The sequence below is a fragment of the Myotis daubentonii genome, chromosome 3 (assembly GCF_963259705.1).
Source record: "Myotis daubentonii chromosome 3, mMyoDau2.1, whole genome shotgun sequence".
NCBI classification, from domain to species: domain Eukaryota; kingdom Metazoa; phylum Chordata; class Mammalia; order Chiroptera; family Vespertilionidae; genus Myotis; species Myotis daubentonii.
This window is the reverse complement of record NC_081842.1, coordinates 4023806-4050495: the sequence shown is the minus strand read 5'-3', so window position 1 is coordinate 4050495 and position 26690 is coordinate 4023806. Positions and strand designations below refer to the sequence as shown.

At 47.0% G+C, this 26690-nt stretch overlaps 1 protein-coding gene across 11 annotated transcripts in view; it reads right to left on the bottom strand.

Moving 5' to 3' along the window:
- Positions 1-4869: 4869 nt before the first annotated feature.
- Positions 4870-26690, bottom strand: part of TTC3 (tetratricopeptide repeat domain 3) — a 103980-nt gene continuing 82159 nt past the window's right edge. For all 11 annotated transcript variants that reach the window (XM_059686431.1, XM_059686436.1, XM_059686425.1 and 8 more), the window contains 13 exons: positions 26458-26523; positions 24772-24921; positions 21953-22092; positions 18416-18484; positions 17145-17241; positions 15854-15954; positions 14182-14272; positions 13664-13765; positions 10580-10923; positions 8829-8955; positions 8525-8659; positions 7265-7357; positions 4870-6267 (listed from right to left, as the gene is read on the bottom strand). In XM_059686431.1, coding sequence (XP_059542414.1) covers positions 6193-6267; positions 7265-7357; positions 8525-8659; positions 8829-8955; positions 10580-10923; positions 13664-13765; positions 14182-14272; positions 15854-15954; positions 17145-17241; positions 18416-18484; positions 21953-22092; positions 24772-24921; positions 26458-26523 — 1590 coding nt within the window. In that variant the 3' untranslated portion in view covers positions 4870-6192. The remainder of the gene's footprint in view (positions 6268-7264; positions 7358-8524; positions 8660-8828; positions 8956-10579; positions 10924-13663; positions 13766-14181; positions 14273-15853; positions 15955-17144; positions 17242-18415; positions 18485-21952; positions 22093-24771; positions 24922-26457; positions 26524-26690) is intronic.

Here is a 26690-nt window from a genome sequence, read left to right as displayed (position 1 = left end):
CACAGGGCGCACGTGGCACCTCAGTGACCCGAAGCGGACAGCGATGCACGGTAGCAGGAGGCACGGCCTTCGCGTTTTACAGAATTTCTTTCACTGACAGTGCACAGAATCCAATTTTCAACAGTGGGGCCGAACAGCCAGCTAACACAACTCCCGCCAGTGGAATAACTGGCTCTTTTCCTGGGGCCAGGGGAGCCCACTCCAGCCCCCAGGCCTCACCCGCGCCCAGGCCCAGGGCCAGACGGGCCCTGGCAGAGCGGATGGTCCCACCCGCCAGCGCCAGGCAACCCCAGGACAGCTCGCGCCACCCTCCACCAGGCGCAGCCTTGGCGCTCGCTCGGGGTTTGGCAGCAGCAGCCGGTTTGGCATCAGGCTCTGATCCTGCATTCCCCCGAGCAGCTTCCTGAGCCACCGCCTGGCTGAGGGCTCTGCTGGGGCTGCAGGGCCTGCACCCCGAGGAGGGAGGCCTGTCCTGGGGGGGCGTCAGGTCCGCCCCCAGCCCCCCAGCCCCCGTGGGAATCTAGTTTCACAGGCAGGGCTGGTGTACAGGCCCAGCCTCGCCCAGGGACCGTGGTCACCACTGTGCCTCCTGGACCCATGTCTCTTTTCTTTTCTGTTTTTGTTTAAGTTTTTTTTAAAAAATATTTTTATTGATTGGAGAAACACCGATGAGAATGAATCACTGATCAGCTGCCTCCTGCGTGCCCCACACTGGGGATCTAGCCCACAACCTGGGCATGCGCCCTGACTGGGAATCGAACTGTGACCTCCTGGTTCCTAGGTTGACGCTCAACCACTGAGCCACACTGGCCAAGCTGCTTTTGTTTAGTTTTTATTGAAAACAATACGTATAAGAAAGTGCACGGGCTTTACATGTACAGCTCCAAGCCCTTTCCAACTCGCAGCAGCCAGCCAGCCAGCCAGCGCCCGGGCCACCTCCAGCCGCCCCTCCTCCGCAGCACCACCCGAGGCAACGAGGCAACGACCCTGACTGCCCACAGCGTCCTGGTCTTGAGGTTCACAGACATGGGCTTGCACGTCCTCCGGCTGCCTTGGCGCTCTCCTGTCTGCTGTGCACTGAGTATTCCACTGCACGGATGGCGGCACCCCCGTGGCCGGCACCTGGGCTGCTCTAGCTGGAGGCTGCTCTAGCTGGAGGCTGTTTGTAGCTGGAGGCTGTTCTAGCTGGAGGCTGTTTGTAGCTGGAGGCTGTTCTAGCTGGAGGCTGTTCTAGCTGGAGGCTGCTCTAGCTGGAGGCTGTTTGTAGCTGGAGGCTGTTCTAGCTGGAGGCTGTTTGTAGCTGGAGGCTGCTCTAGCTGGAGGTTGCTCTAGCTGGAGGCTGTTTGTAGCTGGAGGCTGCTCTAGCTGGAGGCTGCTCTAGCTGGAGGCTGTTCTAGCTGGAGGTTGCTCTAGCTGGAGGCTGTTCTAGCTGGAGGCTGTTTGTAGCTGGAGGCTGTTCTAGCTGGAGGTTGCTCTAGCTGGAGGCTGTTCTAGCCGGAGGCTGTTTGTAGCTGGAGGCTGCTCTAGCTGGAGGCTGTTTGTAGCTGGAGGCTGCTCTAGCTGGAGGCTGTTTGTAGCTGGAGGCTGCTCTAGCTGGAGGCTGTTTGTAGCTGGAGGCTGCTCTAGCTGGAGGCTGTTCTAGCTGGAGGCTGCTCTAGCTGGAGGTTGCTCTAGCTGGAGGCTGCTCTAGCTGGAGGCTGTTTGTAGCTGGAGGCTGTTCTAGCTGGAGGCTGCTCTAGCTGGAGGCTGTTCTAGCTGGAGGCTGTTCTAGCTGGAGGCTGTTTGTAGCTGGAGGCTGTTCCAGCTGGAGGCTGCTCCAGCTGGAGGCTGTTCTAGCTGGAGGCTGTTTGTAGCTGGAGGCTGTTCTAGCTGGAGGCTGTTCTAGCTGGAGGCTGTTCCAGCTGGAGGCTGCTCTAGCTGGAGGCTGTTCTAGCTGGAGGCTGCTCTAGCTGGAGGCTGTTCTAGCTGGAGGCTGTTTGTAGCTGGAGGCTGTTCTAGCTGGAGGCTGTTCCAGCTGGAGGCTGTTCTGGAAGAGGCCAGGGTGAAAGTACCTGCACTGCCGCCTGCGCGCCTGGCCACGTCACAGGTTCCGCAGTGCCCGCTTTAGTAAACACTCGCGCCTCGGTCACGCCCACCCCACTGCTGCCAGCAGCGTCTGACAGCCCAGCTGCTCCACAGGCCCACACTTGGCACTGGCCGCCTTTATTATTCCCGCCTCCCTGGTGGGCAGTGGGTGGCGTCTCATTGTGGTTTTCACTTCCATTTCCCTCCTGATGGGCACTGTGGAGAGCTGGCCATCAAAATTCCAACGAACCTGTGACTCCTTGCGACGTGCCTATTCAGAATGTTTGCTCATTTCCACCTGCATTACCTTCCTTACGGAGGTTTCTGGGGTTGCTTCTGGAATCCTCTGCCAGACTCCTCCCACTTTGTGGCATGACTTTTCACGCACAGTAACTGGACTTAGAGCTCTGAATGGTAATGACATTCCGTTTACTGATGTTTATCCTGGTGGGCGGTGCTTTTTGCATCCTAAGGATCTCTGCCCACACCGACCCAGGGCTGCGTCCCATAGGACTTCGTAACTGCTCTCCTAGTTGGGACACGACCCATTTGGAGTCCATGTTCACGTATACAGTGAGGTCAAAGCTCATTTTTTCCCATTTGTATATCCCAAGCTATTATTCTTAATGAAGTTAGAAACGTCCTTTCCAATTATTGATGGTTGTCTCCTCAGGACTTCGTAGTTCACTAGTGCTATTTAGTTTCCGCTGAATAGCATTTCGGTTGTTTTCTTCCTTTTCTGCCACTTTTAAGGGGGGAATGGAAGAGACGGTACAACTGGGAGGCGATGATGGAGTAACTAAGAACAGTCCTCACCCCACCTGGGGAGCTGGGCGCCCGTGCCTCCTCCGCGAGGCCCTCCAGCACCACCCCGGAGCCAACCTCACACTCTGGTCCGAACCCACACGGACCAGACCAGACCAGCAAGGCCGCCCGTGAAAGCCACAGGGGCAAGTCAACTCCTGGAGGTTTCAGGAACGAACTGTTACTTTCCAGAATGACTGAGGTGACTTGGTTTCTTCTTGCTCTTTCCTCCAGCATGGGCTGCCCTGAGTTCCGCTTCCGATCTCCAGCCGGATCATCAGGGCGCCTGACTCTCTCTGTGCTACTCGGCCTGCCCCCCAACAATCGCTGGCTCCCTTACCAAGGGCGTCCCTGCCAGGAACTAGGCCAACTGCGAGAGTGCTATCATCTCCCTCCCTCCCTGGCTGCTTCTTCAAAGGCCCTTCTCGCCACCTGAAGTTACATTTGCTGATTGTCTATTGGACGGGAAGACAAGCCCCCCGGGGTTCTTGCCCCTGGTCACCGCTGTATCAGAACGGCTCACCCAGGGCACGTGGAGGTACTCTGTGCACCTCTGTTTTCACTGGTTTCCAGGCTCTGCCCACCATTCTGGGCAAAGCACTGGAGGCAGATGGCAACACGATAGACATCCCTCTTAATAGAGTCAGGGGGCATTACGTGCGACTGGTGATCAATTCGGTTTGTAGCTACCCGATATAATAAAAGGCTAATATGCAAATTGTCCATATAGGTGGGAGTTTAACTGACAGGGAGTGACATGTGTGCTGACCACCAGGGGGCGGCACAGAACATGGCAGGCTTCAGCGACAGGGCAGGCAGCCAAGGGAAGGGAGGCCCAGCCCGCAGCCCCTAGCTGTGCACACATTTCGTGCACTGGGCCTCTAGTTCTTTCAATAAAGTTTTATTAAAGTTTAATACAGTTTAAACCACCTAAACACACTTCCCATTTCTCTTGTGTGGGTGACACTGGAGATGCTTTAGGTCCTGGTTCTGACCAGCCCAGCTCGTCCGCTTCTCTGTGTGCTTCTCATCAGCCTCCCAGCAAGCATCTTCTGTGGATGAAAATTTCCATCCTTGTTACTGTTTTTCCCACCTGCTTCCTTTAACCCACTTCTCCAGGAGGATCTAAAAAACTACCTAAAATAGGTTCATTGCTTCAGTTTTGTGCTGCGTTATCATGACCCACCTGCCTCCAGTATACATGCTATGAATTACCTTAAAAATGCAGGAACGTTTTGCATTGCTCGGGCACGCTTTCAGTTTTACTTTGGGTTACCCCCTATTTGTAGCACAGTGTAAGCTGCTCGGCAGGGAAAAGAATCTAAACTCTTAGGAATAGTTATTGCTTTAAGTTATACATTATTTTGAAGAAAAGGCTATCAGATGAAAAACATAACTGATTTTCTTCAATCATCTCTCAGTGTCAGCGTACATGGGTCCTTGCAGAGGGCACCCTACCAATCAGCCTCCGCAGTCGACGAATCCACAGGCCTCAAGAAGAAACTGGTGCTGAGGAGCGCACTTCACCATCCTTAGACGTACTCTTCCTGTCTGTGTGAACTTCCCATTCATAAACTTAAATAGCCAATCTCGTAAACTTTTATTTGGGCACAAAGCAACGTTTGGATCCAGACTCTAAAATGCCCTAAGACCTTGGTTAGGCCCCTCAGACAAACATGGCTCTCTCCTGACGAAGTCACTTTTAAAAATGTGAGCATAAGAGCCTGGCCAGTGGCTCTGTAGTGGAGTGTTGACCCAGGAACCAAGAGGTCCCCAGTTTGATTCCTGACCAGGGCACATGCACGGCTGTGGGCTCAATCCCCAAGGTGGGGAGTGCAGCAGTCGGCACACTGATGTTTCTCTCTATCCCTCTCCCTTCCTCTCTCTCTAAAATAAATAAAAACATATTCTAAAATGTCAGTATAACACAGGTGTCTTGAGTTTTCAAGTAGAATGCTTCTCCAGCATTGGTGAGAAAGAACTACACACACACCAGTGGACTGCATTTTAAAATGCTCTTTTATTTGACACTCACAAGATGTGTAAGGCATGTTCACGAGTCGGAAGTTATGTACAAGGCCCGTCTCTCATTTCCCTGCTGCTACAAACTGGTCCCTATGTACCTTTCTGCCAACAGGTCTCGGGCATTAGGAACATGCAGACAAGGTGGTAGGAGAATCTGCTTCAGAATAGGGAATAAGCACCTACAGACTGTCACTGAGACATTGAAACTCACGGAGCAAGGCAGAGGAGGGCGACAGACCGGCTCATGAACTTGGGATTGTGAGCTTCCAGGGGCACAAAAAACACACAGAAAAAATATATTGCTCCTTCCTGTTTGAGAGAAATGGAATGCGTCCAGAATTCGTGTTTCTACGTTTACCACTGTCTACATGTCACTAAGGAGAACTAATTTTAACTGCTCCTACTGTAGTTAGTACAGGATGCATGCATTACTTCACACAAACACGGAGCGAGGTAGCAGGGACACCTTGGGGTTGCCAGTTACACAAGGGTCTGTTTTTGGTGGTGGGACCGGGAAGGGGATGGTGCTGCCTGCTCCCCACAGTGCCTGCTGCGAGCGACAGACACCTGGCACCTGTGTCTAACCAGGAAGCAGGAAGATGCCACAGGAGAAGGTGAGGAGCCACAAAGCCAGTGCCACCTGCGGGTGGGACGATGGGCACGGAGCCTCGATTTCAGGGGAAAAGAGGCTGATACAAGAAAGCGGTTTATAATCAATTTTCGAAACTCAGATTATATCTTTACAAGATGATAAACACTTTAGAAATCTGCTTGTGGGAAATGAAATAATTAGCAATAAAAATCACACGATGTTTCACATGAGGAGATTCTAATCTTTTGGTCTAATTCAGCCAAAATTTTAACATCAACTACATATGATTAAAGTGTGGTTTGCTTAAGCCCATCTTTAAATGCAGAATCTTTGAGGAAGCATGTTGGCGTGTTTTCAGGAATACTGACTCCTGTAAGGACTGGACAGGCCACGCACTCGAGGGTGGCTCTGGGGTGTCATGCAGAGCCGTGGTCCCAGCGGCAGCCCAGCGCGTGAGAATGTGGTCACGCCAATTCCATCAGCCCCAGGGGGCTGTTACCCAAGTGGTTAATCAGAGCAGGGGATTACTATCAACTACATTAAAGATTTCCACTTATTAGCACTGTGATACAGTGCAAAGAATCTTCAAATGTCTGCTTTTTATATCAAAGCTGTATACTGTTATTCTTCCAGTTCAACCGACCGCTAAATTCCCCTGGGTGGTCCTGACTACCTGGGGCAGCGGCGGCCTCTTCCGGAAGGTGCGGCTACTCTCCTGATGGGAGGTCATGGCCGAGGCAGGCGGGGCAGGTGCTCTGGCCTTTCAGACACTGCTTGAAGCACTGGAGGGAGAAAAGGAAGTCAGCAGCCAGGGGCAGAGCGCTCTGTGCTGCCCTCAGCAGGCAGCGCGAACTTCACCGCCAGGGAGCGGCCTGGAGCCCAGAGCTCAGGGCCGCTGCAGCTGCTCAGGTTGGGAGCACGACCCAAGCTGAGGAAACGCCACCGCAGAACCTGCCCCGCGAACTCTGGGCCTCCCCACCCCAGCTCCAGTCTTGGCGCTTCAGCGGCCCTGACCTCTAGAGCTGGCATTTTCATGTCCCTTGGACTCACTCATCCAACCCCTTACCCCCACCTCAGCCCCCCGTCTGCCTGGCCCTGCACACCCAGCAGCTGGGTGTGTGACAGGTCTGAGATCCAGGTGTGACGACCTGCCACCCCCCCGACCATGGAGCAGGACGGGCGCCAGACTGCAAGTCTCCAGACTCCCCCAGTGAGAACCCTGCATTTACCCCCTCCTCAGGTTCATAAGCCCACGTGGTAGAGCCCTGAACTCTTCTAAAACCCAGCATCAGGGGTGCAGGACAAACGCTCACAGCACCCCAAACACCAAAACAGTTACCCACAAATCCCAGGAGGGTACAAGTCAGAATCGGCCAGGACTGGGCACAGGGCCCAGTCAGGTTGAGTGTTTCTCCTCTGAAATGTTGCACCCGCCTCACGCTCTGCACTAAACTGACAAGCGTGAGTCTGGTTCCATGTGCAAGAAACCGCCTGTCGGGGAGCTGGCCCTGAGCTCAATGTCCACACCTGCCTGGCCGATGGAGCCCCTGGGCCCGGCTCGGAGTGAGGGGTGGACAGGCAGCTCAGGGCACACAGCCGGGGCCCAGGGGCCTGTCCCCTCCCATAGCACCAGCCTGGAAGCGGACACTGATGCTACACAGGATACGGGAAGTGCCCTGGAAACACGGGACGTATGGATACCCAGGGAAAAAACCCGTTTGTCTCCAAAATACTTCATAGTCTGGATGCATGCTCTGAGGGTGGCCAGGGAACGCTTACCCCCTTGTGAAACTTGTGCCCACAGCTCAGCGCACGCACATTTTTGGATTTGAACACCTCATGGCATATTTCACAGGAATGTGCACCCGGTGTCTGTGGAAACAAATGTGGCCAAATAATAAATCACTAAATTCCTTTTACTACATAAATTTCCGACAAGTGTCTTCAAATACTTCTGCCACTGAATTGGCAAATTATTCCCATTGATAGCTAAGCAGACTGATAAAACAACTTGTTTTTATTTAAAAAAATTATTTACTGCCCCACCAGCGTGGCTCAGTGGTTAAGCGTTGACCTGTGAACCAGGAGGTCACAGTTCAATTACTGGTTGGGGCACATGCCCGGGTTGTGGGCTATATCCCCAGTGTGGGGCCTACAGGAGGCAGTCGATCAATGATTCTCGCTCATCATTGATGTTTCCATCTCTCTCTCCCTCCCTCTCCCTTCTCTATGAAATCAATAAAAATATATTTAAAAATATTTATTCTCATTTTAAAAAAATTAAGTTTATTGGGGTGACATTGGTAAACATGAACATATAAATTTCAGGTGTGGGTAAAACAACTTATTTTTAAATAGCACTTCTTAGGAAAAAACATAAATGTATAAAAGAAAAGTATACTTTTAAAATTCTAATTTTCTCAGAGGAAAAAAATGTTTTATATGGTTAACGGATTTCCTGGTAAGTTTGGAACCAGATGAATATTACAAATTAATCCTAAACCTAATTTTCTAACAGCTGGCGACAGTAACGTAAATTACGACACCTCTACACTAGGGACTACTGTGTGGTCGAGTAAATCTTAATGAAGTTCATAATCCCTGACGTAAAAGCTGGTCACAACAGGCCTCTGAGTAGAAGCAGGCATAGAACAGTGAGCCTCATATGACCACCAACTCATTTAAAACAGCAACAACAACAGAGAATGTGTGTACAGAGAAGCCTAGAAAAGAGTCTGCGAAGATGTGAAGTGGTAACAGTGGCTCCTTCTGGTTAAGAGAGATTTAATTTTTCTCTGCTATTTTCTGAAGTTTCTATGAATGTGGATTAATTGTGTAAATAAAAACGAAAACAGACAGCTCACTCGGCACATCCGTGCCATCCAAAAAGCAGAGAGACAGCACCTGCTATTCACGGACGGTCTACAGGACAAGGAATTAGGTCTAGAAATAAGAGAAATGGGGCTAAACCACTGCTCCCATGGCTTAACAATGCTCTCCTAAAACACAAGAAAACAGCGTCGCACATGCAACACTCACAGGGGCGTCTTCTGTCCTCTGGCCCCGGGCTTTGGGCGATGGTCCAGCAGTCACGGAGGGCGGGCCCTGGGCGGCCCCCATCCCCGAGGCAGCGGAGCTGGGCTCGGCCAGCGGCCTGTCCTGTCCTGGAAGTGGCTGCAGAGATAATGCGGCCGGGGAAGAAAGTTCGTACCCATAAGCTTGCCCCCCTTGTCGTCAGGAACCTGCTCACCACCTCTGGTTGGAGCCTGTTTTGTTCCTACAAGTCTCACATCTACACCCAGGAGGACACAGGGGCCTTTGCTGTATCTGGATGGACACTGACCTTTCGGCTTTGCTGCTCCTCTAGAATGTGTGCCGTCACCTTCTGAACAATTTCATCAACGCTCAGTCCTGACAGCGAGGTCTTGCTTTTGTTTCGCACTTTTCTAATAAAACCAGCAAGCTCGGTGCTGAAGGAGGAAGTGGGGAGAAATGAGAGCAGAATGTCAAAGCTTTCTACTGCTGAGAAGTATTATGTGCAAAAAAGTATTATGTGCCAATATCAACCCAATGGCCAAGAGAAACAAATACACACAAACAAAAGGAACAGGCAGACACCAGCAGCTGTACATAAAATAGCAGGACCACTCTTTCCAAGTGGAATGAGACTCCAGCATGGTGTCTAATGCTCATTGCAATAGAGTGTCACACGGCATTTATCTGCGGGATCAGCGGGGAGAGCCATCCCTCCGCAGACACCGGCTCCGGCAGCCGCTGATGCAGCATCACTCATGCCCAGACACCAGGGCCTGAGCCGACACCACAAAACCTCTCCCTCAGAGGAAACCAGCTTGGCTGACGTCCTCCCAACAATCTAACCCACAACACAGTTTGCACAGCCTGTTTCACAAGAACCAGTGGGTGTGGATGAATGGTAATAATTGACAGCAACTTGATATTACACCACGAATAGCCCAAATGTTTTAACTTGCAGAAAATTGATGCTTTTCTAGTTGGTTATTTAACTTTGCCAAATTTAGCGAGGGTTGCAAACAATCTTATTTGTAAGGTACTGTCAGTAGTTTCAACTTGAATGTTCTTACAACTGGCAGGGTTATGGCTCTTGAGAGAACCTACCACGCTTCTCACACTGCGGCCCACGGGCTAGACACCCATGTGCAGACCGAACACTCACTTTGCAAGGGCAGGGCTGTCCCCGTAGATGCAAAATATCCATTCTGGCCTATCACAGTTCAAGGGCTATTTGTTTCAAAAGCATAAAATCAGGGACTCCAACTAATAGTGCATCAAAGGCAGAAATAACATGGGGGTGCAGAGGGCTGCCGTGGGTGGGGACTCCTCTCCTCCTGGCTGTATTCTGGAGACACTCCTGTACCTCATCTGTGACAAGGGGCACCTCTTCTCCCTGTACCAACCTGGAGGTCGAGGCCAAGGTCTGGAGAAGCCCTACTGACGTGTGGACTGGGAGCTCAGGTGAGACAGCGCAGCCCCCCGCCCCCCGGATTCCCTTTGTAACCTGCCCACACCCGATTCACCAGCGAATCATACCAATCTCTTCCACCTCACAGCTCTGAGAGTCAGAGGTGCTGCCCACACGGCGAGCTGCTGCCTCCTTTTACGGGCCTTGTTTTCCAGAGCCACATGAAGCCAGTGACCTGCAGGTCACCAGGGGCTGCCTAACTAGTGCTGCCTAACTAGGCAACTCCCTGACTAGTGCTGCCTAACCTGGAAACTCCCTAACTAGGCAACTCCCTGACTAGTGCTGTATAACCAGGTAACTCCCTAAGTAGGCAACTGCCTAACTAGTGCTGCGCATATCACTGAACTCATCACATCTTAGGAAATGGCCCGGTTCTGACGAGTGCTCAGAGCTCTCACTAGATACGCACATTAAAAATGTATTTGAAAATGCGCACCTATCGGCTTAAAAAAGAAAATGTAGCACCTGCCTTTCTGAATAAAACAACTGTGCAATCCTTCCCACTTCAGCCCCTCACTGGCCACAATTGTACCCGCTCAGGAAACCTGTTCAAGAAAAGTGTTTCGCAGACTCAGCAGCGTCTGCCACCGCACCTGCTGTAGCAGGGGAGCGCCGCCGACAGGTGCTCGAGGATGCTGTTGAAGGGCCTTTTCGGAGACTGGCTGGGCCGGGCCGCGCGTCCCGGAGGACCGGGCAGTTTCTGATCAGCCGGGAGGCTGCGTTTTGGCTGAGCTGCCTGGCTGGTGCCCTCACACTTCTGCTGAGCAGAGGGCGATGCTGGCAGTGATGGCGAGGGAGCCCCCAGTGGGCAATCACCGGCAGAGATCAGGCTTGAATCCCTGGGAACCGGTGTGTGGTTTCCGGTCCCGTGACTTGCAGACGTGGAGGGACCCTGCTCATCGTGACCTGGAGACTCAGGAAGTGACTTTGGGCGAATCTGTGAGGGACACACCACAGTGGGACTTAGAGAAACATCCATGGCAAAGACTGATAATTAAGCATGACTAAGAAAAAAATCGGAATACAATACAATTAAATGTTTGTTTTGTGTTTAATTACTTATCATAACATGCCTGCTAGCTGTTAGAAAGGGCTGGACTCTGACTCTCAGTAACTCCCTTCATAACTCCTTTCTCTGTGAAATCTGAAACGCCGGCTAAGGGAGAACATCGCACCCATCGACCTGCCTCCTCCCTCTCACGGGACCCCACTCCCTTCCCAGCTGCTCCAACACCCCCCCAAACTGCCCTCGCCAGGGCCGCCAACACCTCCACCACTGAGGCCAGGACACGATGCTGCGGGCCACTCTCTCTTCTGCACGCTCTGCCTCCCGCCTGCCTCCGGTCCCAGCTCCCTGCAGCCTGGCCAGGCCGCAGGGCTGAAACTCTCATGTACCCGAGGCCGACCTCTGCCTCACACTCCTCCTCCCCAGGCCATTTCATCCTCTCCTGCCTCGGTGACTGGTGCCTGCTGCCGGCAGTGCCCCTTGTTAAAGATTCCGTCTAGATGTTTCCCAGCCTCCAAATGCTCTCACACACCCACCACGCCCTCCTGGCTAACTATCCTGGGTCTCGCACTCACTCTACTGAGACCTCCGAGAGGAAGCTTCCTGCGCCTGGGCCCCGTTCAGGTCAGTGCCCTCCTCCACTGCTGCAGCACTCCATGCGCCTGCTGGGGAGAAACCTGGCCCACTCCGCACTCCGGGTGTAACTGAGGGTCTCGCTTCCCAAGCCCACAGGCATCTGAGGGCACAGACCACAGCTAATCTTGATTACCACTACATGCCCAATGGATGAAGGGTGGGGTGGCAGAGAGGAGGTGGTTTTTAGGGTCCCTTATGTGCAAGTTCCTGGCACAATGAGAGCTCCCAGGTTCTGGATGTAAAATTATTTTGAGTATTTATAAGGTTACATTAATAGTAAAATATTCTGCTGAGATCTCTTTCCCCTTTCATATCTGCTACAAGAACTTGGAAAAACTGTAAATGGTAAGTATCTTTAATTCTAAATAAAACTCTATTACTCATTTAATGGAGAGAAAAAACTTATTCTGTGGAGACAAAACTTTGAATCTCAACAGAATATTTTACTCAGTTCAAGGAGGCTAAATGTTTTTTTCGAGATGAATGCACTAATTTGAATGCTTAACATGCTGTTCTGATGAGAAAAAGCCATTCCAGACCAGGCTCCCACCTGCAGGGAGCTGTCACCTAAGTTAAGGAGAGGAACACACCTGACAGAAGGTCCTGGGTCGGGGAAGAGGGCAGCCTGACTGGGCTCAGAGGAAGGCAGGACGCAGAGTGAGGATGGGCCCCGGGTGGGGAAGAGCCCCGGGTGGGGAAGAGCCAGGCAAAGTCTGGCAGTAGCAGGAAGGTGTGAATCAAATGCTGGGAAAATGGGGGCTTTAAAGACCATTTCAGAACCGGAAGATTTCAATGTTGTGGCAAAACATTCTGAAATCTATCTCTGATCAACTCTTTTTGCTTTTTTGTTAATCCTCACCCAAGGATATTTTTCCATTGATTTTTAGAGAGAGTGGGACTGAAGGGGAGAGACAGAGAGAGGGAAACATCGATGTGAGAGAGACACGTTGATTGGTTGCCTCCCGCACTTGTCCCAACTAGTGTCAGGAAATGAGCCTACAACCAAGGTACGTGGCTTGATCAGAATTGAACCCGGGACTCTTCAGACCACGGACTGACACTCTATCCAATGAGACAAACTGGTTAGGGCTTGTTTTTCCTTTTTATTTGAGAGGAAGGGATGTGAAATGAGAGGGAGAGAGGAAGAGAAAAAAGGAGGAAGAGAGCGACATCATTTTGTTCCACTTATTCATTGGCTGATTCCTGTATGTGCCCTGACCGGGGATGAACCCGAAACTTCAGCATCAGGATGACGCTCTAATGAACTGAGCTACCTCGCCAGGGCTCTAGTAAACTCTTGAATGGAGTCCTTCTTGAAATTCTTATGGTCTGATCTCCCTAGGGCTGAACTCATTTCAGTTCAGTATTCACTGAGCATCTGCTGTGTCCAGATAAGAATCACATATGCCAGAACAAAGCGGCACTAGGGTTCGCCACGTGCTAACGTCCACAAAGTAAAGGGCATGCTCTTCGTGACGGTGCTGCATATTCTAAAACAAGACCAGGCTTGGCAATCACTGTTATTCAGAAGACTCAGCATATTCCTCAAACCAGCAGCGCAATGGGATATGCCCGACCCACAAAGCCCACGTGTGTCTCACAGATAGCAGTGTTTATCTGTATTTCACAAGGAAAAAAAATCTTAAATTTCAGATGTGGTCTCCTGCCTCTAAACATCAAGGAATAAATTACAGGCACCTGCTACACCTGGAATATTTGTTCAAAGGCCGGGATACTCACACACACACCTCAGCATCCAGAAAAGAAAGGGGAGATGAGCAGCAGTGTATTCGTCACCTCAGGTCTCTCCTTAGACCCGGAGGTAGAAAGAAAGTCTCCTATTTATATAGAATGTTTACTGTAACACCTAAAGGTTAACTAGTCGCACCAACAATGAAAACATGAAGGCATTTATTCATTCATCCCATCCCCACTCCCAGACAACAGCAGCAGCCAACGACTTTGGCGAATGAGGCAAGAAGCTGGCTCATTCTGCTTTGTTTTCTTCCCTCCAAAAAGAAGATGCCAGACTTACTGTGCTCCACGCAGGAAACGGGAGCGCGGAGACCTGCACTTCAGGAAGCTCACTGAGCCGAGAGCCAGTTTTAACGGCCTTAATTTGTCCTTCAAACTGAGACTGTAGGTAGAAGAAAAGGGTCCAGTTTTCTAACAAATTCCAAGGGAAAACCACAATTGTCAATGAGTGCTATTTTTCTTACTATACATTAGAAACGATCAACAATCTTCCAAGAAACATAAATGAAACGAGGGTATTAAAGCGACTGTTTCCTGAAGGACAAAGTGCAGAGTAAGACCTCACTGACAGACACGCTACAGCCTCATCAACACGCTGCTCTCACCTCAGCATCCAGGTTAGAGCAGGACAGTTAAGAAATATCATTACTTTCATGAAAAACTCTTCTTAAAATTTCAACAAATATTATCTATTGCTTTTAACAGCTCAAAAAAGGAACGGTTTCCATCTGACTAGCCGCTTAGAATTATAACCATCATATAGATTTTGACAGAATTATAAAATGTTTTACAACTTACCTCTGCTTTCTCAATTTCTTTTCTAACATCAGAAAGAAATGATTCCCATGAATGTATGTCAGACTCTAGTTCAGGATATGCTGCAGAATCACTGAAAAGGAGAAAAACATGAAACTGCTAATGTCCACTTTAAAATATTTTTTAAAATTGAAAGCACTAAAGTACAAATTAAAACAAACATTTAAACATGAAAGATATTGCCGGGAGCCGGTCCATGCTTGCTGTTTCAAGGGACCTGGCATATATGGCATACTTTTCTTAATATGTTTGCTCACCTTCTTGGCACTATGTGTTTTAACCAAGGTCACCTCTGAGAAAGGTTGTTTCCCCAGGTAGGAATTTTCCCCTGAAGTAAGGGAGGGAATAAAACCCCTTAACTAAGTGCCAGGCGGGTAATTAATCACTTTAACTACGAACAATCATGCTTAAGCTACATAATCTTTACTCCCTGGAATGGAGATAAGAAACGCCCTAACCTTTGGAATAGAGATTGATGGGATTGAATCAACTGGTATAAATACAGATGTAACAAGACAGAAACACACAGAGAACTTAGAAGAGAGCCAAGAAGACAGAACCTACAGACAGAAGAACTTCGCTGGAGAGAACATGGCAAAAGATCCTGGACTGAACCTGACTACAGAAATATGGCAAGAGAACCTGACTAGAACCTGGTGACCGAACCTGGCTGGAGATCTCAGACAGAACCTGGCTGGAGAACCTAGCGAGGGAACATGGCCACAGAACCTGGCTGGAGATCCGAAGCAGAACCTCTTTGGAAATCGAGACCAGAACTTGGCTGGAGATCCTGGCTAGGCTGCTGATCAACTGAACCCTGTCTCTGTGTCCTTCCTTCTTCACCAACTCCGTCCACACCTTTGGGGAACCCCTGGACTCGCTGGGGCAGGACCCCAGCAAGATATATTTCACATGATCACACACACACACACAAAACAACAACTATATTTTTGCCCAGCTGGTATGGCTTGGTGGTTGAGCACTGACCCATGAACCAGGAGGTCAAGGTTACATTCCCTCCCGGTCAGGGCATATGCCTGGGTTTCAGGCTCAATCCCCAGTGGGAGGCGTGCAGGAGGCAGCCAACCAGTGATTTTCTCTCATCACTGATGTTTCTATCTCTCTCCCCCTCTCCCTTCTTCTCTGAAATCGATACAAAATATCCTATATAATAAAAGCCTATATGTGTCTGGGAGTCTGTTCAACCAAAGCGTAATATGCTAATGACATGCTAAGGCCACTCAACCACTCACTATGACGTGCACTGACCACCAGGGGGTAGACGCTCCAACCAGTAAGTTAGCATGCTGCTGGGGTCCGGCCAATCAGGACTGAGCGAGACGGGCCAGACATGCCCTGGAGCCCTCCAGCAGTCCCTTCCCGCCCCGATTGTGCACTGGTGGGGTACCTCGGCCTGGCCTGTGACCTCTCACAATCCACTACCCCTTGGGGGATGTTGGAGAGCCAGTTTTGGGACGATCCCACAGGCCAGGCAGAGGGACCCCACTGGTGCATGAATTCGTGCACTGGGCCTCTAGTATTAAAATAAAGAAATAAATAAAATGGTCCTGCCTAATATAAGATTTTTTCCTCACCTGTAACTTTCATTTGCTAAATGACATGCTGGGAAATATACCCATAATGCCTACAGTACCTGCGCATTTGCTTCAGGGTCTTCAGATACCCTTCTGCTTGTGATTCCACAATCTGTAACTTATATACTTCTGCCTCTCTCCGGTTTTCAAGCACAGATACCTACCATGAGATGAGAGAATGTTTAAGTATTTTAAAACTGAAAATCTGAAACTAGTTGAATTTGTTAAAACTTAAACATTCTAAACCACTTTGCAGTTTCTTCCTAAATGACACACAATGACAGAGTCACCAGAACTTGTTTATGTTGTAATGTCAGGTGACTATGAATTAAAACTTTTGGATGTGAAACTAGAGTAACAAAATGACACTAAAATGATAGACCTTAAATGCCACTTTCCTCAGAGACGACACTTCCCACGTGGCTTACTGCTGCAGCACAGAGCGAGGCTACCTGTGTGCTTCCCCCAGTGGGCGGTACCTGCGCCTGTCTACCCAGGGCAGATCACCCATGGCTGCACCCTGTCCGACTCAGAGGCCGCGGAGACGCTGTGCTCAGCTTCACGGGCGTCAGGAGCCCTGGCGCAGGCTTTTACAGCAGTGGACTCGCCGGCTTCCCCACCAGCCAACCAGCGGCTTTGGAGAGTCACTGCAGGAAGTGTAGAACTGCCTGCTTCAGTCCAGGTGTCAGCACCTTGCCAGGACCCACCAGCCAAAAGGCTTGCCAGGTGGTGGTGAGAACTGACAGCTGGGGACATGGGCGCGAGCACGGCGCCGCAGATGACAGGTGCTCGGCTTTTACTTCCCTCCCTTCCTTAGAAGCAGCTACACAGTCGATATTTAACTGAAAGACTCGTGCTTGCAGATTGCACAAGCTAAGCCTTCTTTTATTTTCCCAGAATAATTACAGACACATATGCCCATAAACCACATTAACTTCTTAATTAGACAAACCACGTTTCAGAACTAAATAAAGTACAGCCAGGGGTCATCATTTTTATTTTTTTGTCTCACTACTTTCTCAAACACTGACATTGGCATATATCCTTTTGGGGGGGGCGAGGGCGAGTATATTCTTAAGTGGATGATTTTTGAGTTCCTTTTCTAGTACTGGCAAACGTGCTTTATGGCTGACTCTTGACTAAGTATAATGAAGCCATTCAAAGTGGAGAGCATAAAAAAATGACTGAGTTACAATGTTCAATAAGGAAAGCAGGTTACAAAATTTGGTGTACCCTGAGCACAGCTACGTGACACAACATAAGCGTGAGGGCAAACAATGAAGAAGCCGCAGGCGAGGAGAGTGGTTGTTCCTGGCCCTGTCTGCCAGTCCCCCCCGGGGCGGGGCTCACCTCTGCAGCCACAGCTCTTTGAAGAACCTCTTCATATTGCTCCTTCCCTTTCCTTATTTGCTCTTCTATTTTCGTTTTCTCATTTGTAAATGTGTTACTGCAAATAGTAAAGGAGAAACACTTTTTGAAAAAAATTTTACCACTGAGATTACAAAGGCTAAAGCTAGGGTAACTCTGAGATCATGCCACAAAAAGACATACGACATTTTCCAGAGTAACTTCTTGCCTAATATTTTACTATGTAATACAGACTCACACGTGCTTTTTGCACTTCACAAATGATCACAGGAAGATATGAAATTGAAAGTGAGGCCCTAACTGGTTTGGCTCAGTGGATAGAGCGTCGGCCTGCAGACTAAAAGGTCCCAGGTTCGATTCCAGTCAAGGGCATGTACCTTGGTTGCGGGCACATCCCCAGTGGGAGGTGTGCAGGAGGCAGCTGATCAATGTTTCTCTCTCACTGATGTTTCTAAGTCTCTCTCTCTCCCTTCCTCTCTGCAAAAAAATGAATAAAATAATTAAAAAAAGAAAGAAAGTGAGGAACTGGTGGGAAACTGGTTCGCCATTTTTGTGAGCACAGAGGGAGTATAATCTGTTATATTAATACACTTTATAGAATATCCGTCATCCTTTGAGTCAGAAATTCTATCTTGACACAAATTACAAGGAAATAACCCAAAGGGAAAAACAATCTATATAAAGTTGTTCAGGGCAATATACCTGTAACAGCTAAAACAAGGCAGGCATGGACCATAATGTGAATGGAAATGCGTATATGAAACAACATATGAGAAAAGCAGAATACAACTGCTTACTACTGAATAGACTGGCAACCAATATGTGAAAACATTATTTCCATTTAATAAAGGTTAAAAGAAAACTTTTTTATAGGTTCATAATGAAAATCCTTCAATGAACCTATAATCACAGCAACAAACTACCATAATGTAGTTGAGACTGGTATTTCAGTAACACAAAAGAAAAGTGTTTAAAACACACATTTAGTTTCAAGCTAACTCAAGGGAAAAGAGGCGTAATAATCAACTCTAAATTCAGATTTTTAAACTGACAATGTGGAATATAAAGTAGGAACATCACAACATAAAAATACTTAAATGATAAATTTTAAATATTAAATAATAAAATAGAAAATAAAAAGAAAAACAATCATTTAAAACATAGACAAGCAACAATATGTTTAGATGTCCTGTGTGCTTGTGCCTCTGCTATTAAAAGTATTAGACATACAAATAAATTTAAACTTAATTTGCCTGATTTCAGAAGACTGATCCAGAAGGAATTCATGTTTCTTTTCCTGTCCATCATTTTTCTGGGTGTACCTATGAAAGCATAATCACCAAATTTTAATTAGTTTTTTCAAGATTTTTTTACAAATCTGATCCAGAGTAAATTCTACCCACAGCCATGCAAAATTCCTTGAATTCTTTGTAAGTTTTTACATTTTGTTTCATTTCTAGTATCTTCAAAATAGGCAAGGAATTTGGGTCATTTTCCTCTTTGGAAGCTTTCCTTTTATGCTTGGAGGGCAGACCACGGGTTTTAGCCATTTTATTTGATCACTAAGTCATATGCCTGTCGCATGTCATCCTATCTCAGTCCACTTCAAGGAGCACTCCTGGGAGGTTTAAGATGAGACAGGAGTACAGTATGACCAGTGGTTCTCATTCAAAATGCAAACAGCCTCTGGTTTTTTTTTGTGTGTGTGTGTGTGTGTGCTTTTTTAGGATGTGTTTTTATTGATTCTTATCTTTATTACTTATTTATTTTAAAAATATATTTTTATGTATTTCAGAGGGGAAAGAAAAGGGAGATAGAGATAGAAACATCAATGATGAGAGAGAATCATTGATTGGCTGCCTCCTACACTGGGGATCGAGCCTGCAAACTGGGCATGTGCCCTAATCAGGAATCGAACTGTGACCACTTGGTTCATAGGTCAATGCTCAATCACTGAGCCACACCAGCTGAGCTGTTTTTACTGAGTCAGAAAGGGGGGGTGGGAAGGGAGTGGGTGAGAGGGAGAAGGGAGAGAGAGAGAGGGAGGGCAAGAGGAGGAAGAAGGAGAGAGAGGAGGAGAGACAGAAGGAGAGCGAGAGTTGTGAGACAGAAATATCTGTTGCTTTCCGTAGTGCCCTGACTGGAAATTGAATCCATAACTTAAGTATGTGCATTGACTGGGAATCAAACTAGCAACCTTTTGGTGTATGGGACACCGCTCCAACCAAATGAACTACTCGACCAGGGCCAGCCTCTACTCTTTAAAATAAAACTTAAGCCCTAGCTGGTTTGGCTCAGTGGAAAGAGCATCAGCATGGGGACTACAGGGTCCCAGGTTTGATTCTGGTCAAGGGCACATGCCTGGGTTGTGGGCTCGATCCCCAGTAGAGGGTGTGCAAGAGGCAGCAGATCAATTATTCTCTCTCATCATTGATGTTTCTATCTCTATCTCCCTCTCCCTTTCTCTCTGAAATCAATAAAATATATATATACTAGAGGCCCGGTGCACAAAATTTGTGCAGGGGGCGGGTGTGTGTCCCTCAGCCCAGCCTGCACCCTCTCCAATCTGGGACCCCCTAAGGGCAGTCAGACATCCCTCTCACAATCAGGACTGCTGGCTCCCAACCGCTTGCCTGCCTGCCTGCCTGATTGCCCCTAACTACTCCCCTGCCAGCACGATTGCCCCCAACTGCCCTCCTCTGCAGGCCTGGTCCCCCGCATCTGCCCTCCCCTGCCAGCCATCTTGTGTTGGAGTGATGGTCAATTTGCATATTACCCTTTTATTAGATAGGATATACATAAATAAAACTTAGAGTCCAACACACACTCATGTGTGCACTGTCTGACAACCCTTCAAAACAAAGTGCCAATCTGACCCCTAGGCAATGCCCTGAGGGAATATGTTCTACCTCTTCATGCTCTCCTACACACCTTCTTAGTCATCTCTACTTGCTGAACACCCCACATTTCCACTAAGAACCAGCTTCAAGGCCTTTCCTTCTTGTATAGACATCTTCCTCTAAGCACTCAATTTTGTCCTGTTCTTTCAAGGAACCTGCATCATTTCCATAGATGCCGCTGGTCTGTCCTACTGCACCAAGCAGGAGCTCCCTATGCTCCAGCCATTTTCAATACTAAGTGACCTAAAGTGTAGAAAAATCACATCATTGCTCATATCCTTTGAGCTTCTTTAGGAGAGCTAAAAGTTTTAAGATTTTGCTCTAAAAGCTAAATATAAAGCATTTACTTGGAAAGTATAAAGCACAGAGAAGCCTATGGCTTGTCTTTAAACAGTGACCAAAAGAGACAAAGAAATATATATATTAATAAAGTGTGTGTGTGTGTGTGTGTGTGTGTGTGTGTGTGTGTGTACCAGTAAGAAGTTTACTCCCCACCAGGAATGGTTAATTTTTATGTGAGCAGAAAAAAATATTTTCTCATCAACAGATTCATTTATTTTTGTTTAGTTTGACAGAATGTCTAAATTGAGCATGTAAAAATATGCTAAACATAAATACTTCTGAATTTTTGGATAACAATGATTAAGACTACACCTGCTCAAATATGAAGAAGAAAAGCGCTTTAAAGACATTATCTTTTCTGCAAATGTGTTCCCTGAAGCTACTTGGACGTGACAGAGGCAGTGTTTTATGTTCACCATTCTTTTAAGGGCTACCTAGAAACTGCCCAGATGTGATGCTAGCGAGACATAATGAAAGCCATGTGATCACATGGCACGGCAAATGGAAAACGCATAAATGCCCTGAAAGATGAGTGTGGTTGTTGTGTCTCCTGGTGACTCGGCCCCCACTGTGAAGCTCTCTGCTCTGGACGAGGCCGGCACCCCGCCTGAAACTGGAGAAGGTGGTGGAGGGATGCCTGACAGCTCTGGCGCAGACCTGCAGGGGCCTGGCAGCTCCTGCTCCTGCACTCTTGGAAGCTCCCAGGGCCACACAGGGAGTCTGGCTGCCATGCTGGAGACCAGATGGAGAGACTGTGTAGATAAAAGTCACAGGGAGGCCACAGGGAGAGGGAGAGAACAAGACACCAGCATCCCGGCTGAGCCCATCCCCAGCTAAACGCAGCCAGAGGAACCACTGGCAAGACCAGCAGATAATGGCCCAGTTGCACTCAGCCCAGACTGTGGGATCACCATCAGCTAAAGTGGCTGCTAATTTAAGCCACAGAGTTTTGGGTGTTTTGTTACACAGTAGGTAACAATTAAGCTAAGTAAATCCTAGGACATATCACTGTTTAAGGAAGAAAGGGGTTAGGAATCAATCAGGGAGAATTTTAGTACCAACTTGGCCCATCTGACAACTGTAAGGCCGGTATGTATTCCCAAATCCCTCACACTATAGAACGGAATTCAATGCTTTCAGGATTCAGGGTGAAAGTAATCATAAGTAAAATAATCACCACAGAATCTTAGTGCTGAAAAGAAGCTTAAGATCTAGACAAGTCCGCTCATTTCACAGATGGTGGTGTGTGTGTGTGTGTGTGTGTGTGTGTGTGTCAAAGGTCATGGTCACAGTAGAGGGAGTGCTCAGACTAGAAGGATGCCTTTCTTTAATTCACAGTCTCACTTTATCTGCAAATATGGCAGGTTTAGAAAAAGTTTCAGGTAACATATTTCCCCAACAGATGTTTTTAAAAATTAGATGAAACAGTATCTAAAATTTTCACTTCACCCGATTTAGTTTGAAATGGAATATCAAAAATGTTAAAATATCAATAACCCTTACCCCCAAAAACAAACAATAAAAATCATTGCATTGAGCCTTACTTACGTTTCAGTGGCATCTGAAACCCTTTTCATTTCCTTCTTTAGTGCTGTTAGTCTTTCTTGTATTTCTTTTTTCTCTTGTTGCCATTTTTTAATTTCCTTTTGCAAATCTTCGAGGAACCAGTCTAATTCTGTCTTTGAGATCTAAAACGATTTTAGAAAGATTTACTTCATAAAACAAAGGAGCCTGAGAGATCAGAATTGTGCTGGTGACCCCGCCTAGGCCCTGACTCGGGTTCAGCAGAACCGTCACAGCTGGCTGTGCTCCTGGGCTGAGCCTGGGCTACGACGTGGTCCAGGATGTGGCCTCAGCGCCAGCACCCCTCTCCTGCCCTCCGTGAATCAGGAAGGAGGATATGTCAGGTAACAAACCAAGAACAGACCATGGTGCTCAGAAAGGGCTTCTCAGAACCAGAGATATCCGATCTCGGGCTCCCAGATGAGCCTGCCACTCACAGCACGACTCAAGCAGAAGAATAAGGTTATGGCACATCTGCACAAAAGCAAGAGGTGCGACGCAGCTGGAGTGCAGAGTGGACGTGTGGAAGGCAGGGCAGGGAGAAATGGCTTCAGTGTCAAAGTGGTTACAACAAGGTCTCAAGTGTAAGAGGACAAATGCCTAGGCCCCGGGAGTCTGTTCGACTACAGAGAAACAGTCTTAGCTGGGTTCTGGAAGCAGAGGCCTGTGGTGCAAGGAAGACAGGAAGGAAACTGGAGTATTTCCTCTGAGACAGCTTTGAAAAGATCCGTGTCTGACCCCAGCATCCCCTGTCTCCGCGGGCACTTGGTTTGCAATGGCCCGGGAGGCATCTGGCTGGCCAGCCCAGGTCCCTGCAGACTGCCGAGTCTGACTGCAGTGGTGGGCTGGTTCCAGCGGCCTCCAGGTGCACAGCCAACTGTTCCTGGGCAGCAGAGGTTCAGTGACAGTCCAGTGACACCCCCTCTAGCAGGGGAATGTTCTCCTCACATTTTCCTTGCTGACTCTGGATTTGCTGAGTCATTACAATGACTAAGGTGACCTCCTCTACTTACAAAATCCTGATTCTACCTGGATCACTTGTACAACTATGAGCAAAGTCCATCTGCATGCCTTGTGCTGGCGGCCACACTAACCTTGTTTCTCACCCACCTGTGCTTCTATTCTAAGCCAATGATTTCACCTCTGAACCAACCCTTTGGCTGGGAGATGATGTGCAACAAAGGTTCTACTGTGGCATGACAACCACCTTGGCAACAAGTACCTGAAGGAATCAGGTATCAAAAGGCACTAAGTATTATAAGCACACACTCGTATAGCTCAACCACAAAAATACGCTGCGGGAGCTCGCCTGCTGTTTGTACCGACCACCTTTCAATGACACGGGCCTCACAACACTAACCGGGGCAGCCTCCATGCACTTGTCTCTGACTCCACCAGCGACAACGATCTGAATCCTTTCCCTGCAAATATCAGAATAAAAGAAGGAGCAGCCCAGAGGATATAACTGTATCCTCTACATGCACTGGTTTAGAGAGAGAATTATAATCACTTTCTGATGATCCTTTTTTCTCAATTAGAGAAAATTTGGTTTCTGTACCTCTTTTTTAAAACCTCAACTTTATTTCAAAATAAATATTTGAGGTATCTTCCACCGAGCCACACGGGCCAGGCTCAATAACGAGTTTCCTGAGCTAATTTTATTCTATTTAATACATTGCCCCAGCTACTGATCCAGACTTCTGCAACAGGCTCTTCCTTTCTTAAATGACTACCATCCCTGTTACCTCTAGATCAGTGGTTCTCAACCTGTGGGTCACGACCCCTTTGGGGGTCGAACAACCCTTTCACAGGGGTCGCCTAAATACATCCTGCATATCAGATATTTACATTACGATTCATAATAGTAAAATTACAGTTATGAAGTAGCAACGAAAATAATTTTATGGTTGGGGATCACCACAACATGAGGAACTGTATTAAAGGGTCGCGGCATTAGGAAGGTTGAGAACCACTGCTCTAGATGGAAGACTGTACTTCAAAAAGAAACACACCACGATTTCTCACATTTATAATCCCACGTCCCCCCAATTCGATCTGGCTTTGCCTCTAATTAGTATCACTCCAATAGCAGTTACACGTAACTGATAATCTTAGCCAACATAATTCAAGATCAGGAGACTCAGAAAAGACACCCTGGGTGGCTTTGCAGTTCTGGGGTGCATAAGCTCTAAGTGTTATTCTCACCCTTACTTAGGAATACGATGAAGATGATAATAATAGTAATAACAGTGGCAGCCAACATGCACAGAGCCCTTCCTATGCACCAGTTTTAAGTACTTTGTAAATATTAATCTAACCCCACAAAATGAGAGCAATTATCGTCCAAATTTTCCAGGTAAGGAACTAAAGCACAGAGAAGTTAATAACTTGCCCCAAATCAGAACTGGGAGAGGGCCCAGTCTGATCTGAACCCAGCCAGTCTGACTCCAGGCCTCACACTCCTAACCACTAATGCTACACTGCCTCTCAATATAAACAAGACTAACTTGGAACTTAGTCACCAGAAATAGTTTTGGTTAATCAAGCGGACTGAATTATAGGTAAATGAAAACCCAGATTTACAGCCCCTTTCTTATATGGTGACTTGCAGAGGTCCTAAACATTGAAAAAACCCCACCAAAGACACTGCCGCTTTAATATGTCCTGGAGAAATTTGAAATAAGCAATACTGAGAAAGAATCCTTTGTGTAGCCAACAATGCAGACGCTCAGCTCATGAGCTGCACAAGCACATGCTCCTAATGATGCCACATGCTCTTAAAGAGAGGTTTCAGACAGCATTACCTTGTTTTCTTCCAAGTTCCTTTTCAACTTTTCTTCCAGGTCCCTGGTCTCTTCTGAGCCCTTCAGTTTTCTCTGCTCGTAATTTTCACAGGCTTCCTTAAGCTGCTCTTGTAAAACGTGGGACTCCTTTTCAATCTGTGAAATATCCCCCTAAAAGTAAATTACAAAGTTTTCTATTAAAGTAGCAAAAAATGCTTATTTCTGATCTTGTCCTGAACTGCCTCTTAAAATAAACAAAGAAGAGTAAAAGGCAGATGAAAATTTTCAAGGGAAATGCCACAATGATTCAAGAATTAAAAACTTCTGAACACTGTTAAGCAAAGCCAGCTCTTTTAAAATAATGTTATTTGTATTACCGGAATTTATAATTAAAGTTTTCGATCTGTACTATAACTAGTTCTGAATATTTGTCTTAGAAGGGTTTGGTATTGAATCAATAGTTTGATGTGAATGTCATTCTCTAACAATTAATATCAAGAACTATTTTTTAGGTTTAAAAGCTGCATATTTTATGCATATTTTAGATATGAACAGAACTTTTTTTTACTTTGGTTCTAGTTTAAAGTGTTTTAAATGGATAGTTGCTGATTTTTTTTAAGTTAAAATATTATCAATGAATTGCTTTCAGATATATAACTATCTCAAACCAGCTTTATAACAAACAAACAAAAGCCATACTCTAAGCAGTGGTTCTCAACCTTCCTAACGCTGCGACCCTTTAATACAGTTCTTCATGTTGTGGTGACCACCAACCATAAAATTATTTTCGTTGCTACTGTTTTGAATCGTAATGTAAATACCTGATATGCTATACAGTGGGGCCTTGACTTACAAGTTTAATTCGTTCTGAGACAGAGCTCATTAAGGAGCTCGTTAACTCAAATTACTCTATCAACTCAATGCAAAAAATCGGCCGAGAGACAGCTGGTATCTCAAAAAACTCATTAGTCGGGACACTCGTAAGTCAAGGCCCCACTGTATGCGTTTTCTGATGGTTGTGACCCACAGGTTGAGAACCGTTGCCAGTATCTTTTTAGTAACTATGGAGTTGATCAAATAACTTTTCTCTGAAGGTATATTAGCCAGTAAATTATATTAATAGATTTTCTAATTCAATCATTCTTTAGAAAGTGAAGGTCTTTGTAATATGATCTATATCATTCATGCGAATAAGCACTATTTATCAATTAATACAGGCTCATTATAGCACTTAAACCAGCGGTTCTCAACCTGTAGGTCGCGACCCCTTTGGCGGTCAAACGACCCTTTCAAGGGGTCACCTAAGACCATCCTGCATATCAGATATTTACATGACGATTCATAACAGTAGCAACATTACAGTTATGAAGTAGCAACGAAAATAATTTTATGGTTGGGTCACAACATGAGGAACTGTATTTAAAGGGCCAGAAGGTTGAGAACCACTGAGTTAAACAGTAAAGCCATTATACTATGAAATAAATAAGCTAGAAAAAAATCTTACCTTTTCATCTGCTTCTCCTTACCCAATTCCAACAATAAAAACAGAACAGGACTTTTTTGGTTATTCTCTAAAGCTTATTCCATAATAACATTTCAGATGGAATTACTAGTAGATGGCTCCAAAACAGTTCTAGTCAGTCATTCCCATCTAGTTAGATGAAGGACACGCGAACCTTTACACAGTGTAATACAACTCTGACTCACCTGTTGTGCCTCAAACGGATCATATGGCTCAGTATTGACTTCTTGATGTGCTACATTCCCAGACACCTTTGGGGCAAAACAAACACTAAATTTTAATCTATGTCAACTGCTCTGGTAAAATAGGTCCGTTATGTAATACCATTTAAAAACATGCTCACAATTTTTGTAAGCTTTTTTGTTTTTTTAAAAAAATGATTTTGACTCATTACTATTAACATATTAGTTCAAAGCTT